Source organism: Planococcus citri, chromosome 3 (assembly GCF_950023065.1).
Source record: "Planococcus citri chromosome 3, ihPlaCitr1.1, whole genome shotgun sequence".
Lineage (NCBI taxonomy): Eukaryota > Metazoa > Arthropoda > Insecta > Hemiptera > Pseudococcidae > Planococcus > Planococcus citri.
In genome coordinates, this window is record NC_088679.1 from 13,823,518 (window position 1) to 13,839,668 (window position 16,151).

Below are 16,151 nucleotides of genomic sequence, written 5' to 3' on the forward strand. Positions count from 1 at the left end.
ACTAATTTGTTCAGCAGATTTTCACATTATTAAAAAAGATCCACGATCAAAATTTCAAATCTAACTTCAAAACAAAAAAAGCTTCAAAGCTCAAATTTGTTCATCATTTTTATTGTTTCGAGTCTCGTTCAATTTCGGTTTTTGGTTCAGCAACACTGCTTTTTTACCTGTTCTTCAATGCGACAGTGTTGGCAGCCTTGATAGAAAATACCCGCACCTGTTGCATATCGCTTGTTTACAAAATACAGAAAACAGCAACAGCATCGAAAGGAGTAAATTGTACGGATTCGTGGTCGATGGTTGTGTTTGTGTAATTCATTAACGTTCGCGTTTCGCGGATTTATTGTATATTTATTTATATTATTCGCTCTTATCATCGCGCAAAAATGTAAAATAAACGTCCCAGTGTCCGATCAAAATAATTCCAGTGAAATTTTCTTATCAGTGTTATCACCTAGTGCGCGAATCCTCTGATAAGCCGTAGCAATTAATAGTGTAATCTTCGACTTGGAAGTTACGTTCCATAATTTTATTCATCATATAATTTACAAATTCTAAATTCATCTGTAATAACATGCACTACTACTGGTAATATTCTGTACAAAAATGTCATCCTTGCGCGTATCCCAAATCGGCCTGGTGGCCAGAAGTCCCGAAGGACATGCAGCCAAAGGAATGCCTATCAAAGGCCACGAAGATCTTTGGATCGATATACAAGCGAACACGTTTCGAAATTGGATCAACGAGCACCTGAAAAGCGTCGATATGAGGGTGGTCAATTTAGCTAGCGATTTCGGCGATGGTACCAAGCTTTGTGCTTTGGTCGAGGTGCTTCAGAAACGTATCATAAAACCGCACTGGAATCGAAAACCCACCAATCAACATCAGTATTTGGAAAATGTTTCTTGCGCTTTGAATGCCATAGCCGAAGATGGCGTTAAATTGGTTAATATAGGTGAGAATCGTGTTATCAATGTATTGTTTCAATTACTACTCGTATGTACATATTGTCGACCTGTCATGCCCCTCCTGCCATGTAATAATGACTGATAAGCGTAATGTACATCTACTTTATTCGAAGTATTCGTCGTGCACAAAATTCACTCTCGTTACGACAACCAAACGACTATACGAGTACGATATGCAATAATTGTTTGCTTTTTATGTTTTAATGTTTGAAATTTATTTTCGATTTGCACCTATCCGAGAAGCATATGGCAGTTAGCATGTGTGCGACTGAATAAATATTTTTTACCGTGTAAAAAAAAACGCCTTGTAGTAACTTTTCAAGGTTAATTTTTACTGTTCGTCAATTTTCCAACGAAATTAAAGTCTCTAATTTACTCGTTTCCCTCCCCCCATCCCCCTCGAACGTACCTGTAATCACTTGTTATTGGTTAAACGACCCTAGGAAGGTTGAAAATTGAAATATCTTTTTAAAAAATCAAATTAATACCAATAATACTAAATACGATCCCAAGTATATGTACCTATCGTCTCAAACCCAATCCATTTTTAGTATATTTTTATATACGTACAATTTTTTTTTTTTTCAAATCGTTCAAGTTCATTATATGGTAATGGAATGTAATCGTTATTATTTTACATCTGTTTGTTATTTTTTTTCTTCGAAGAAAAAAAAACAAGTATGGGTATAATATCGAATGCATCTCGTAATTTAATAATTACAACCGTGAGAAAATTACTTCTACGTTGCCCTCCTCCTCGTTCCCTTCCATCGCACCTATTCGGTAGCTCTCTGGAGCAATTTTTTCGCCAGTTTAAAAATACATAATACTGCATCGGACAAAAATGAATATGACGTAACTGGTTCTCCAAATCGATTCGGAAGAATTATCAAAGAAGTGCGCCGTGGCAGCGGTACGATTGTGTTATCTCATACCAGCACAGCACCTACTCAAATTTACAAGCCTTCTCTATTTGTGGGTAATTTCCTGTTACCTTATCGGGTAAAGACTACCCGCCTTCGGTATCACAAATGGTTATCCGGTCCGTACCATACCAACCACCTATACGATATCTTTAGAATGTTAGTGTTCATCTTATATGTATATGTTTATGTACGTATGTGTGTAGAGTAGGTAACTGTTTATTTTGCAATACGGGTTTGACCTATTTTATGCCACATCTCCTTCTCCCCCTAGACTATAATTTGTAATGCTAATTACCCCGTAATTATTTAATTGCTTATTGATGGTTAATTGATTTTTTTACATTGGGTGGTATGACTGGGTAGTGTATTGGCGTGAGTATATCGATCGAAATTGATTAAAGAGTAATTAGGAAATTGATTCGGATACGATGATTATAGTCATTGCAGTCATTGGGATTAAAAAGGGTGAAATGAAAGAGTTAGAAAATTGGAAAAGTAAATAAATACAAGCTCGAGAAATCGGGAAGTATGAATTTGATCCTGTATACCTACGAGACATTTATATTTGTACCTTCGAGATATTTTCGATATGTTTTGGCAATTTGCAGAATTAAAAATTTGAAGAAGAGAAGCAGAAAGGCTTAATACTCGTATATGGACAGTCGAAAGAATGGATATAGTCCGGCATATGACAATAAGAGCAATTGCAACCCCCCCCCCCCCCCGTCGATCCTCCGGGACAACTTTTTTCTTAAAGGGAACATCCTAAGGAAGATTTTAAAACAAAAAAAAGTTGGCTTTACTTACAAAATGGCGGTCATTTTGATTGACAGGTCAGCCGAATTGCGTTTTTCGATTTTTGGTGAATTTTTGAAAATCGAATTAAGGCCAAAAATGAGGGGAAAAAATCACAATTTTTCCAAATTGACCAAGAAAGCTGAAATTTGGGATATACCCTATTTCCGACATGCCAAATCGATTGGAAACGATTTCAACCCGTTTTGAGCAGTTCTGGAGCCTCCAGCAGATTTTTAAAACTCGAAATTCCCATAAAATTCCATCAACTTGGAGTTGTAAAGCTAAAATTTATTCTAAGAACTAATTTCAATACGCTACGAAGTACTGCAGGTGAATTTCAAGTCGTTTTGGAGCCTCCAGCGACTTTTGAAAATTCCTGAAGCCTCCAGCAGATTTCTGAAACATTAAATTTTCACAAAATTTCATCAAACTGAGATGGAGAGTCGAAATTCATTCTGCAAACTAATTTCAATACGCTACGAAGTTGACTGCTGGTGGATTTCAAGTCGTTTTGGAGCCTCCAGCAACTTTTTGAAAGCTTGTATGGCGTTTTTTTGGAAAATTGAAATTTCCTAAAAGTAGCTGGAAGCTTCAAAACCTATTGAAACCACCATGTGGTCTGCGAAGTAAATTTTAGCTTGCGAACTCCATTTGATAAATTAATGTTGGGGAAATTTCAAGTTTCAAAAATCTACTGGAGGCTCCAGTAATTTTCAAAAAAGCCCTGGAGGCTTTAAAATGACTTGAACCCACCTGAAGTCGTCTTCAGAGGGTGTTACAATTGGAGTGTAGAGTAAATTTCAGCTTTCCATCTCCATTTGGTGAAATTTTGTGAAAATTTAAAGTTTCAGAAATCTGCTGGAGGCTTTAGGAATTTTCCAAAAGTCACTGGAGGCTCCAAAACGACTTGAAATTCACCTGCAGTACTTCGTAGCGTATTGAAATTAGTTTTTAGAATAAATTTTAGCTTTACAACTCCAAGTTGGAATTTTTTGGGAATTTCGAGTTTCAAAAACCTGCTGGAGGCTCCAGAACTGCTCAAAACGGGTTGAAACCGTTTCCAATCGATTTGGCATGTCGAAAATAGGGTATATCCCAAATTTCAGCTTTCTTGGTCAATTTGGTAAAATTTTGATTTTTTCCCTCATTTTTGGCCCTTAATTCGATTTTCAAAAATTCACCAAAAATCGAAAAACGCACTTCAGCACTTGAAATTTTGACAGGTGATAAATTTTTGCATGATCTTTCAATCTACCTTTGTAAAGTTTGAAAATTTTCGTGCAAGTCCTATGTTGAAACGCAAAATCTGCAATTTCGGCTGACCTGCCAATCAAAATGGCCGCCATTTTGTAAGTAAAGCCAACTTTTTTTTGGGCAAGTTTGCTTTAAAATCTTCCTTAGGATGTCCCCTTTAAGAAAAAAGTTGTTCCGGAGGATCGGCGGGGGGATGCAATTACTCTTATTGTCATATGCCGGACTAATAGAGGAGATGTAAAAATTTGCAAATCTCAAATTTATGTTTGAATTGAAAATTTGACTGCTGCATCAAGTAATGCCCATGACTTATTTCCAAAAAAGTCACGTATGCGATTTGCCCATCTGAATCAAACTTAGAAGGAATTACTAAAATGCTTATTTCTTTCGGTTCTTTGGATGGGGTCATTGCATATCAAATCGCCGAGTTTTTTGCACATGGGGTTGACGATTCTATTTCTTTTTGAGGATAAACCTCGATAAGAGTTGAAGAATGAAGCAATTCGCAGTTCTTCGGAACGTATCCCACCAGAGCGCCAACATTTTTGAACTGGGCAGAGAGACATGTACCTACCTCACTTGCCAAAATTCAAATTACTGAAATTCATTTTTCGATTTTTGGCGAATTTTCAAAAATTTAAATTTGAGGCAAAATGGGAAAAAATAAAAATAGGTATTATCAAAATTACCTAGAAAGCTGGAATTTGGTTTGTAGCTTATTTTCGACCCACCAAGTCGATTGGTGATGATTTCGAAGGGTTGTGGAGTCTCCAGGGGGTTTCTGATTTTTTCCAGTTTTTCAAAAAAAAACTGTGTAATTAGGGTGAAAATCGAATTCAGCCTCTATAAACGGGGATTTACTATCTTTGTGATCCATTCGATGAATTTAGGAACATATTTTCAAAATCTTTTTATGCTGGTTTAAATCCAAAATTTTTTCCAGCAATTATTTTTGGGGAAAAAATGAAGAATTCAGTGCTCATGAACACGTAAAGGAAAAAAGCTGAAATTTGGTACCCATCACTGACCTTCCAAGTTGATTGATGATGATTTCAAACCGTTCTGGAGACCCCAGCAGATTTTTTTTTCAAAAATAATGACTGAAAAAAAATTTGAATTTGAACAAGCTCTAAAAGATTTTTTCAGCGATTACCTATTTTTTGAGAAAAAATTAAATTCATCACAGGTGAAGGAAAAAAACGAAAAATTTTGGCTTGTACCCTATTTACTGACCTTCCAAGTTGATTGATGATAATTTCAAACCGTTCTGGAGACTCCAGCAGATTTTTTTTTAAAATAATCACTGGAAAAAAATTTGAATTTGAATAACAAGCTCTAAAAGATTTTCAAAATATGAGCCCAAATCAATTGAACGGATCACAAAGATGATGAATCTGATTTTTTAAGAATTTAATTTAATATTCACCCTACTTTCAGCATTTTTACGAAAACTAGAGAATCCGGAAATTGGCTGGAGGCTCCAGAACAATTCGAAACCATCTTAATCGGCTTGGATGAAGATCAGTGATAAGGTGTAAACCAAATCTAATTTTTTTCCTTTACTTACACGTAGGTAAACGATAAAGTTTCAATTTGTTTTTCAAAAATAATCACTGGAGATGATTTTGGATTTGAACAAGCTCTAAAAGATTTTCAAAATATGAGCCCAAATCGATTGAACGGGTCACAAAGTTGATGAATCTGAGTTTTTAGGCATTGAATTCAATTTTCGCCCTAATTTCAGCATTTTTTCGAAAACTGGAGAATCCGGAAATTGGCTGAAGGCTCCAGAACGGTTCGAAATCATCTTAATCGGCTCGGATGAAGATCAGTGATAGGGTGTAAACCATGATTTCATTTTTACCTTTACTTACACGTACGTCAATGATGAAGTTTTAATTTTTTTTTCTTCAAAAATAATCACTGGAGTACTGGAGATGATTTTGGATTTGAACAAGCGCGAAAAGATTTTGAAAATACGTATCTACATTGATCGAATGGATTGTAAAGAAGGAAATCTGAGTCTTCGGGCATTAATTTTATCTTCACCTTACTTTTACAGTGTTTTTTTTTTTGAAAATCGGAGAATCCAAAAATTGGTTAGAGACTCCAGAACGATTTGAAACCATCACCAATTAATTCAGCTGGTCAATAATAGGGTATAAACCAAATTTCAGCTTTCTAGATCAATTTGATGAAATTTTAATTTTTCCCCATTTTTGACCCATACTTGAATTTTTCAAAATTTATCAAAAAAAAAACAAAAAATAAATTTCAGCTCCTGAAATTTTGGCTGGTGGTGTATTTTGGGGTCCTCCATAGATTTCCTTTAATCCGATTTATGGATACTTCCATTGTGAGTGCATTCGCAGGAAGGATAGGGGTGCTTAAAGAATTTTGAGAAAAATAAGGATACACTCGTAGTTAAAGTTCAAATGAAATTAACTTGAAAACCACAAATGGTACAATTTTGGAACTTTGATCAGTTTTTGATTCCATATGGAAGAGCTTTTTGAAGATGTGATGATAATCAGTGTTTTCACCTTTTTAAGCATTAAAAATGAACTGAAAAAGTCGAAAAAAAATGATATTTCCTCATTGCTTTCATGCTCAAAAATCCTGGAAAAAATTACCCCAAGTACAATTTTTTATGCTGATCTACGCATCAAAAAATTGGGAGTGATGTTTCTTCGAATTCTCGATTGAAAAAATTCCAAAGATTACAAGAAAGTGCTTTTATATCAACTTTTCTTCAAAAATGGTGAAATTTTCATAAAATTAGGTCAATTTGTGCAATTTCGAACTTTCTAGGAAAAAAATTATATTTTCTGTAATCTTTGGAATTTTTAAAATCGAGAATACGAAAAATTGTCGCCACAATTTTTTGACATACGACAATCAGCATAAAAAGTTCCTACTTGGTAAATTTTTTCAGAATTTTTGAGCATGTTCGCGATGAAGAAATAATATAATTTTTCAACGTTACCAGCTGATTTTTGGTTCTTAAAAAAGTGGCAACACTGATTTCCACCTCATCTCCAAAAATCGCTTCTGTGGACCCACAAATTGGCAAAAGTTCCAAATTTGTATCATTTTTAGTTTTCAAGTTGATCCTGCTCTAACTTTACGATATCTCTATTTTCTTCAACATTTTGAGCACCACTATTTCTCTGCTGCAAATGCACTTTGAGAGATTCGTTTCTGATCGTGATCGTTTCATAAAATTATTCCACTTGTTAAAATTTTCCTTCCCTTTAAAAAAGTTCCAAAAATATATATAGGTCATGAACTCATATCATCTCGTCATCATCGCATCTTTATCATCACCACACAAGTATGTCCATGTTCACGTACAGATCTACCACACCTACAAAAAATCTGCCATCACACGATGGAATTTATTATTAAGGTTGTTGATCACGAAAACGAATTGAGAAAAAAATGAAACACATCGAAATATGTATTTTCTTTCTGCAATTAATTTAATTCACGTTGACTTTGCCCACGATCGAAATCCTCGTTTACGGATTTATTGTATTCTATCGTGTTATTATGTCACCTTCAACGATAACAACACATTGTAATGACCATTCAATTCCATTCTGGTTCGGCTGAGCTGAAGTATAGGTACGTACGCGTAAAATTCATTGATAAATGTTAGCCGATCACCATCACCAGCACCATCCAGAACGACGACTACACAAGATCGACATTACTTATGCATTTATTAATTTTTAACGGGCTCTCTATTCTCACCATGTTGAACGTATGCTAGTGGGTCGCTCAACCCACCTGTTGAAGTATTGATGAAGGCGGAGGTCGAGGCTCTTTGCAATGATTGAGGAAAAAAATACCTCGATTAAAAGGTACCATAGTACATACCATACCAGTGGTGTAGTTTGAAATTATTGTGATTGAAAGAAATGCTCGAATGTGAGAGGTATAAGATGAGATTTTAGGTTCATTGTGAAGGCACAGGTGATTTTATGAATCAATGTGGTTTTGTTGATTTGTTGATGGATGTCTAATTTGATCAACATTTTGGATACAAAAATTCTCGAAATTAAGATCTTATATTTTGAACCTGTGTTTTGTAACCAAGCTTTGATTTTTGAATTTGAATTCAAATTTGCACTTCAGCGATATTTCATGATCTGATGAAACTAATTGTGAAATGAAACAGTGTTTTATTTTATTGCTTTGTAACTGAAAAATGGGTAAAATTCCGTATTTTGATTTTTTTTTTGCTTCTTGAAAATTAATTTTTTTGTTAATATGTTTAAAAAAAATGGACATTTTCGATTTTTTGTGTTTTATGTATTGAAGTCCTAGTTACCTTACCTATGGTTTTCATCTTCTATCCTCTCATTTTTCTCTCTCTCTACCTCCAGTCAGCCAAATTAAAGAGGGGTAAATTGCAATTTTTGTTTGAAATTTTCATCTTTGACAGAAAGGGGCCGATTTAAGTTGATTCGTTTTTATGTTAGCTAGGATGTAATCAACTCTTGACGAGTTGGACTAATTTTTATTTCAGAGTCCCAAATTTGTTTTTTTGGAAAATCTTTTTGAAAAAAATTAGAGGTATTGTAACCTTAGATCCAAAATGTGAACAAATTTGGTTCTATGAAGGGGGAGAGGTACGTCTGAAAACCCAAATTCAAGAATTTTTGGGTCCATCCTGGAAGCGAATCCCTTTAGTATCAGAAAAAGCGTCCAATTACACTATTAATCTGAATTTGCTACCAATTCGTCGATTTTTTCCATGTCTTACGTATGTATTTTTAGTTTAAAAAATATAATTGGATCATTTTGGGAACCCTTGAACCCCTTTTCGGGTGACCCATCGTTCTAAAATTCTTGTCCAGAGTTCAAGACTATTATTGGCTCAAAAAATAGTAGGTATTAAAATTTCAGAAAAATTGAAAGTGTTCGAGTATTTTTTTTTTTACCAATACATAGTGAGTGCATTTTTCCAAGTTGAAAAAACATAAGAAAAACACACCAGTGATGAAAATAAATAAATAGGTACTTATAGGAAAATAAAAAAATCGAAAGTTTTCACCGATAGATCATTGAAATCCAACCGTGTTTTTTTTATCGATTCAAACGACTCTCCGATCTATTCTTTTTGCAGGAAATTTCCAACTTGCTTTTGTCATTTTTCAAAGACAACAAGCAGGATACATTATATGTAGTAATTGAAGGATAGATAAATAATTGAAATCACCGTGGAAAATTGTTCAAGGGCTCTTGATCTTTACTCTGGTGGTCATGAACGTGACCGATTTGATCATTCTCTCCTCTATAGTTCACTTGGTAACTCACTAATCAACTTATACGTATTTAGTCTGGGTGTAGGTAATTTTAATTTATTCCTTTTACCACCCTCTTTCAGCACCTCAACTTTTCAAGTAAATTCTTTCGAAAAAGTAGGTACTTATACTTGTAATTTCACATTCTTTTGCAAATGTTTTTAAAACCACAAAAATGTGTCATTTTTATTTTCACTTTCTTAAAAATAAAGAAGGGTTTGGGTGAAATATCGTTGTATGGTTACTCTTCTGATCGAACCTACGTATACATTATTAATATTGCAGGGTGTCTAATAAATCCTACATAATATAAGTCTATTAAGTCTATAGCATCATACTTAATGAAAGAAGCCCTACATCAAGCACATAAGTTCGAATTTTTCAAGGAAAAATCGTCAAGTTCAGTTTTTCCTAGATTAGGTATTTTTGAGGAAAGTGAGAAGAATCGGTTTTAAATCTAATGAGCAGCAGTGTTCAAGGTCATGCAGAAGTTTTGAAAAGCTTCTGCTAAAGTTCTGCATTTTAAATTTGAGATTTTGTCGGACAAAATAGACTTGAAACACACTCTAGATATTACATATAAAGAAATAATAAAAATAGAGAATAGGTGAAATTTATTGCAATTTTTCATACCTGTTATCTTTTTGTGATAAAGTTGTAAAAACTGAGCCAAATAAATGAAATTGATTGATTGAAAGTTGGTCTGATTTATTAAAAATGGTCTGTGTTCATGACAATTTAGTTTCAAAATTTTTTTCAGTAAGTAAAGAGGAGGAGTGAAGTAATTTCAGGTTTTTAAAAAAGTTCATTATAGTAAACTGGAGTAACTTTAGTACATTTTCTACTAAAAAATTCAAATTTTTCAAGGTCAATGACCCTGGGAAAACCGTCAATACGATGTAGTATAAATAAACCTACCCTTGGTGTACCAAACCGAGAAAAAAACAATCCTTTCTAAAAGCCATGAAACATGCATCCAAAAATCAGAGTGTTTGACAAGTTTCCTTCCAATTTTTAACAAAACTTACACCCCCCCCTCCCCCCCCCTACCCCATTGCAAATCAAAACTGTATGAATAATTCCCCATATTTTTGAAAAAAAAGAATAGTTTTAAAAACTGCAATTTTGATTTTCTTGTAACAAAGACCACCAATTCTAATTATTCTCAAACATATTTAAGCCAGGAAATCGATCAAGGAACCCCCAAAAATGCTACTCGTATATTTTGTGTCAGACAATAAAATGCATTTTTAGCCATTTTATTTCGTTTTGTTAGAAGATTCCTTCGAAAAAATAGTAAAATCATGATGAAACGAATATCTAATCGAAATTTCAGGTAAATTACTACCTAGGTGCCAAATTTCGAGATAATTCATGTTTTTGTTATAATACAAAAAATTTTACGAATAATGCTTCATTGGAAAAAAAATCGTAAAATCATTCTAAGGCAGATGTCAATTATTTGAAAAAAAAGTGCATGAAAAAGAACATTCGAAGCTACTTTTCAATGTCAACCCCTTCAACAAAACAAAAAAAAATGCAAAATCTCAAAACTCATTCGATATAAAATCAAAAACTTTTCGTCATCTAACAGATGGGAAACATTTCGGAGATTTTTTTCGCTCTTTCATTTTCATTTTATTGAAATATCTACTTACGAAAATTTTCAACCCTCGTGTCTAAAATTTTAATCATCTTTATTCGAAAAAATAAACACGATAATTGTTGTGGAATTTCTTAATTATCACGTAAGTGCAAGTTTGTGGGCTCGTTGAATTATTTTATTAACGTGTTTTCTCCCTACTTTTTTGAAATTTTGTAAGCCATATGATGTAACTGTGTATATCCTACCGATCATCACAATATTCCAAAAATTCATCTATCGTAAAATTCCACCAGTTACACAAAAATTATTGAACAATTTCTGTAATTTTTCATGCATTACGAGTTTCTTTAGAATTTTTTAAAGAATTTCTTTTTCAGTTAATCTTGTATTTGTAAATTGAAGACTTTAATAACGAAATTTTACTATTTTCTTCTTTTTCTTTTGAATAGTCACACAAAAATTATTGAACAATTGCTGTAATTTTTCATGCATTACTAGTTTCTTTAGAATTTTTTAAAGAATTTCTTTTTCAGCTAATTTTGTATTTGTAGTAAATTGAAGACTTCAAAAACGAAATTTTACCATTTTCTTCTTTTTCTTTTGAATAGTACCTAAAGTATTCTAAATCCACTCCTTTATATTTTACAAAGTAACATTTTGCCAATTTTTTCAAAATCCACAAATTTTGTACAACAAATGTTTTGCCAATTTCGTGTAATTTCATCAATTTTTGATCAAATTTGTGTAATTTGTACAATTTTTGGGTTTTTTTTTCTCACATGTTGCACAAAGTCTCGCTCATTGTGAGGTTCTGATGCTTTTTGCATAATTTTGTTCATTTTATGTGATTTTGTATGATTTTTTGCACATTGATAATTTATGCTTAGTTCGTACATTTTGCACATTTTGGTGGGTATTGCGCATTTTTGCACATTTTGCGCATGTTTTCGCATCTGCTTCATTTCTGTGCCCATTTGATGCATTTTTGCACACATCTCCACAATTTTTGGAGATTTTTTTTACATGTTGCACAAATTTTTGGTCATTGTGAAATTCATGGTGCTATTTGCACAATTATGTTCATTTTTTAGTGATTTTGTGTGATATTTTGCACATTAACAAGTTTTGCTCAGTTCGTACATTTTGCACATTTTTGCACATTTTGCGCATGCTTCCACATCTTGTGGAGGGAGAAATATTCGGAAAAACCCAAAAAACAACCATAGAATAAAAAATTAAAATTTTTTATTTGAAGTTTTTTATTTTTCACCAAGAGTTCAAAAATGGAAATTTTTGAATCTTGATTTCTTTGAAGATAAGAAAATATAGACTAATTCAAATCCTCTTTGGCCATCTGGATATCGGATTCATGCACTCTCGTTCTGTTGGAAAAATAGTGATGGAAATATTGGTGATGTCAAAATGATATATCTTGCAATTCTATAACTAGCTCATCAAGATCTCAGGATCGGACGAATCGCGGATGTAAAATGGGGTCCCTCCCCAATATTTACATATGTATTTATAATACGTGGGGTTTAAGTTGGATTAATTGAAGCTTGAGCTAAGAAATAACTGAACTTTTGACGGAATGATATATTTGTGGTAAAGTTGGAAGTATTCATTGATTTCTCAAAGTCATGAAAGTTGAATAAAAGTCCAAGACAAATTCACATTTAGCACATTTATTCTTATACTTAAGGGATAAAACAAAGACAAATAAAAAGGATCGCAACCCTGGGGAATTTTGGGAATACTTAAACTAGGAGCAACAAAAAGGAAAATAAATATTAAAAAAAAGAAAGGAAGACACCCTGAGCGATGCGTCTGTACTTAAAACTAAAATGCACGTCCTGAGCGATACGTCATTTTCAAACAAAAAAGAAAATAAAGAAAGACAATGTGAGCCAAGGTCTTGAAACTTAAATCTAAAGTTGGACAATGTAAACCAAAGCAACTTGTTATTAAAACCTATCTCTGTGCATTTCAAAGAGTGATCCGAGACAGCTGAAGATCCACTAATTGACCCATTGGGACTTAACTTGAGAAACAATATCATCGCAGATGATGACTAAGTCTGAGGCTGCAGACGCCAAAATTCATCAAAGTCCAATAAATCACGAACTGAAGGAAGCTAAAGCTGGAAACAGTAGGAACTATAGTTGGAAATATTGAGCTAAAGATGGATTTATTGGTCTCTTCTGGCGAATGGGCTCTAGCCCATTTGCGGAGATGGAAGTAAAGTTGGAACTATACTTGGGGGTGTCAATGTCTGCAGTCCTGCCTAACTAGTCTCGGATCAGAGCTTTTATAATTGCGCTTTTTACGAAAATCGGGCGGGAAAACGTGTGCAGTCAGTGGCGCATGCGCTCAATGCTTCTAGCGGCGCTATCTTTCGCGGCTGGCGCTAGAATTATGTCATATTCGATTATACTCGGCAATATTCGTGTTGAACTGGTTTTCTATTGGTTGTTATCGCAAGACTGGTGGACAGCTTGGCGCCACCATCTAAAAAACGATGATGTAATTGAGTATAATCGGCTATATTTGATAATTTCTTGATTATAATAATTATTGGAAGTAAGCTCCACCACCACTGAGTAGGAAGTTTAAATTGTTGCGGCTTGGTCATTGACGTCATAATTACCCAGGAAAAAAAGTTTTATAAACTTGTGTAGAATTATATAAAAATTGCATAAACTGGTATAGAGTTCTATAAAAATTGCATAAAATTTTATAGAATTTCATCAAAATTGAAATAGCTTTTTATAAAGGTGTATCAAATATGATACAATTGTATGCAGTTTTATACATTCCTATACATTTTCATAAAAAGAAAAATAATTGCTTTGATAAAATTGCATAAAATTTTATAGAATTTCATCAAAATTGAATTAGCTTTTTATAAAGGTGTATCAAATGCATATAATTGTATACAGTTTTATACATTCATATAGATTTTGATAAAAAGAAGAGTAATTGCTTTGATAAAATTGGATAAAATTTTTTTCAGTAGAATGGATATTTTGCATTAATTGTATAAACGTTTATAAAATTGTTTAAAACTGTATACATTTGTATAGAATTTGATTTAGCTGTATAAAATTTGATAAAAATGATCAAATATGGTGTTAGTTTCTAAATTTTTTTTTTTATCAAAATTTATGTAATTTTATCAAATAGACAATATTGTATACATTTTTATATAAGTTTATCAAAAATGATACAATTGTATCAAATGAAATGGTATAGTTAGTACTCTTAGATAAAGTACTGCATCATTCTCTATATATTGATTTTATTGGTCTCTTCTAATTATTCCACTCAAAGTGTCATGTGTAGTGAAGTGACAAGCGTGGGACTTAATTTTTGATAAAAAGTGGATGCTTTGGAAGCCCACAATCCACAAAATGATCTTGCATTAATTCATGAATAATTTTGAATCAATGTTAAAATTTGTCTTCATAGCAACCACATATAAAATTTTATAAAAAATACCCAATTATTTTTTATACAAAATTTGTCTCTATCAAACTGTATACAACTGCATACAACTGCATAAAATTTTATACAATTGTATACAGTTTGATAGAGACAAATTTTGTATAGAAAATAAGTGGGTATTTTTTATAAAATTCTATAAAACTTTTTTTCCCGGGTAGTCACTAAAATGATCGAAAATCTGTCGCTTAGGGGGTAGAAAAATATTCTGCTGCTATGGCGAATGAGAATTTTTCTCCCAATTAGTAGACAGGAAAATTTTCTCCCATTAAGGTGACTGAACTTTTCGTATGTAAATTTCTCCTAGTGCAGGTGACGGATAAAAATATTTTTCTCCCACGTAAGTGGGAGAACTGCGTGTATTTTTCTCCCACTACAATCTGATTCATTTTCTGCTTGCATTTGCGAGTTTGATACATTTTTGCACACGTTTGCACAATTTTTGGGGATTGTTTTCTCACCAGTTGCACAAGGTCTCGCTCGTTGTGAGGTTCTAATGCTTTTTGCACAATTTTATGCATTTTCTGTGATTTTTTGCACATTGACAATTTTTGCTCAGTTTATACATTTTGCACATTGTTGCGGGTTTTGCACATTTTGCGCATGTTTTGCATCTGGTTCATTCCTGTGCGCATTTAATACATTTTTGAACACATTTGCAGAATTTTTGGAGATTTTTTTAACATGAATTTTCGCTTATTGTGAAATTCTGGTGGTATTTGCACAATTTTGTTTATTTTTTTGTAATTATTTTGTGTGATTTTTTGCACATTGACAATTTTTACTCAGTGTGTAGTCGTACATTTTGCACATTTTTTTGCACAAATATTTGCACTTTCGGCGATTTCTGTACACGTTGCGCACTTTTGTCGAGTGCGGTTCATTCTGCGCATTTTTTGTACATTTTGTGCAATTTGCACGTTTTGTGCATTTGTGCATATTTGCATATTTTGTACAATTTTGAACACTTGTGCCATTCTTGCTCAATTTACACAACTTGGATGCATTTATCGCAAAGAAGTGGAAACAATCACCAAATTCTGAACTTATTCTAAAATAATACCCACTTATTCATTTCATTCGAAAATTAGACCCAATCAAAATAACTTTTTCCAATCGCGAATAAATTTTACAACGTAAACCGCAATCATAACGTTCCCGATATTTAATTTATGCTCCGTCGTAAATTTCAAAGCATCCGATGAAAAAATAGCCTAACAGTCGTGACCCGTTGATAGACGAATTATTCTCAGCATTAAAAAAAAAAAGGCACCGGAGATCGTGTTGTTCATACCGTGTGTACTCTAATTCATTCTATAGTTATTACGCTTCGGTATTTTTTTTTGTTTGAAAGCACACGCTTCGAAAGGTGTGGTTTTGTGAGGTTTGTATTGTTGGCTGAAAGTGTTGAAAACAAATTAAGTCGACAAGAATAGTTAGTTCATCGTCAAACAAAGGTACCTACTACGTAAACGTTTACGTTTAAATAAGTCGAGTACCTATCTACGTATAGAATGATTTTGTAAGACGTATCGACGACGATGACAACAACAACAGACTTCTGGAAAAATTCGGGTCGCGGTAAAATGTCATTTTTTTTCAATTTTATCAGTTTAGATTCGGAATCGGTGGTTGAAAATTATGTCAAGGTTTGACCAACTCGTATGTTATCTTTGTCCATTTTGGGAACTTGTACTATTCTTCTGTTTACGAGGATTATGCGAATTGAAAGCGCAGTTGGGAAGCTATCGAGTTTGCAGATTCGCATCAATTCATGTCAATTTTT

General features: G+C 33.1%; 1 protein-coding gene across 5 annotated transcripts in view; it reads left to right on the top strand.

Moving 5' to 3' along the window:
* The first annotated feature begins 247 nt into the window (after positions 1-247).
* The window catches only part of jbug (filamin-type immunoglobulin domains fbug), a 118,600-nt gene continuing 102,696 nt past the window's right edge, over positions 248-16,151 (top strand). For 3 of the 5 annotated variants that reach the window (XM_065358862.1, XM_065358864.1, XM_065358863.1), the window contains exon 1: positions 248-955. In XM_065358862.1, the coding sequence (XP_065214934.1) occupies positions 607-955 (349 nt within the window). In that variant the 5' untranslated portion in view covers positions 248-606. The remainder of the gene's footprint in view (positions 956-16,151) is intronic. The other 2 variants (XR_010557990.1, XM_065358860.1) reach the window with 2 other exon arrangements.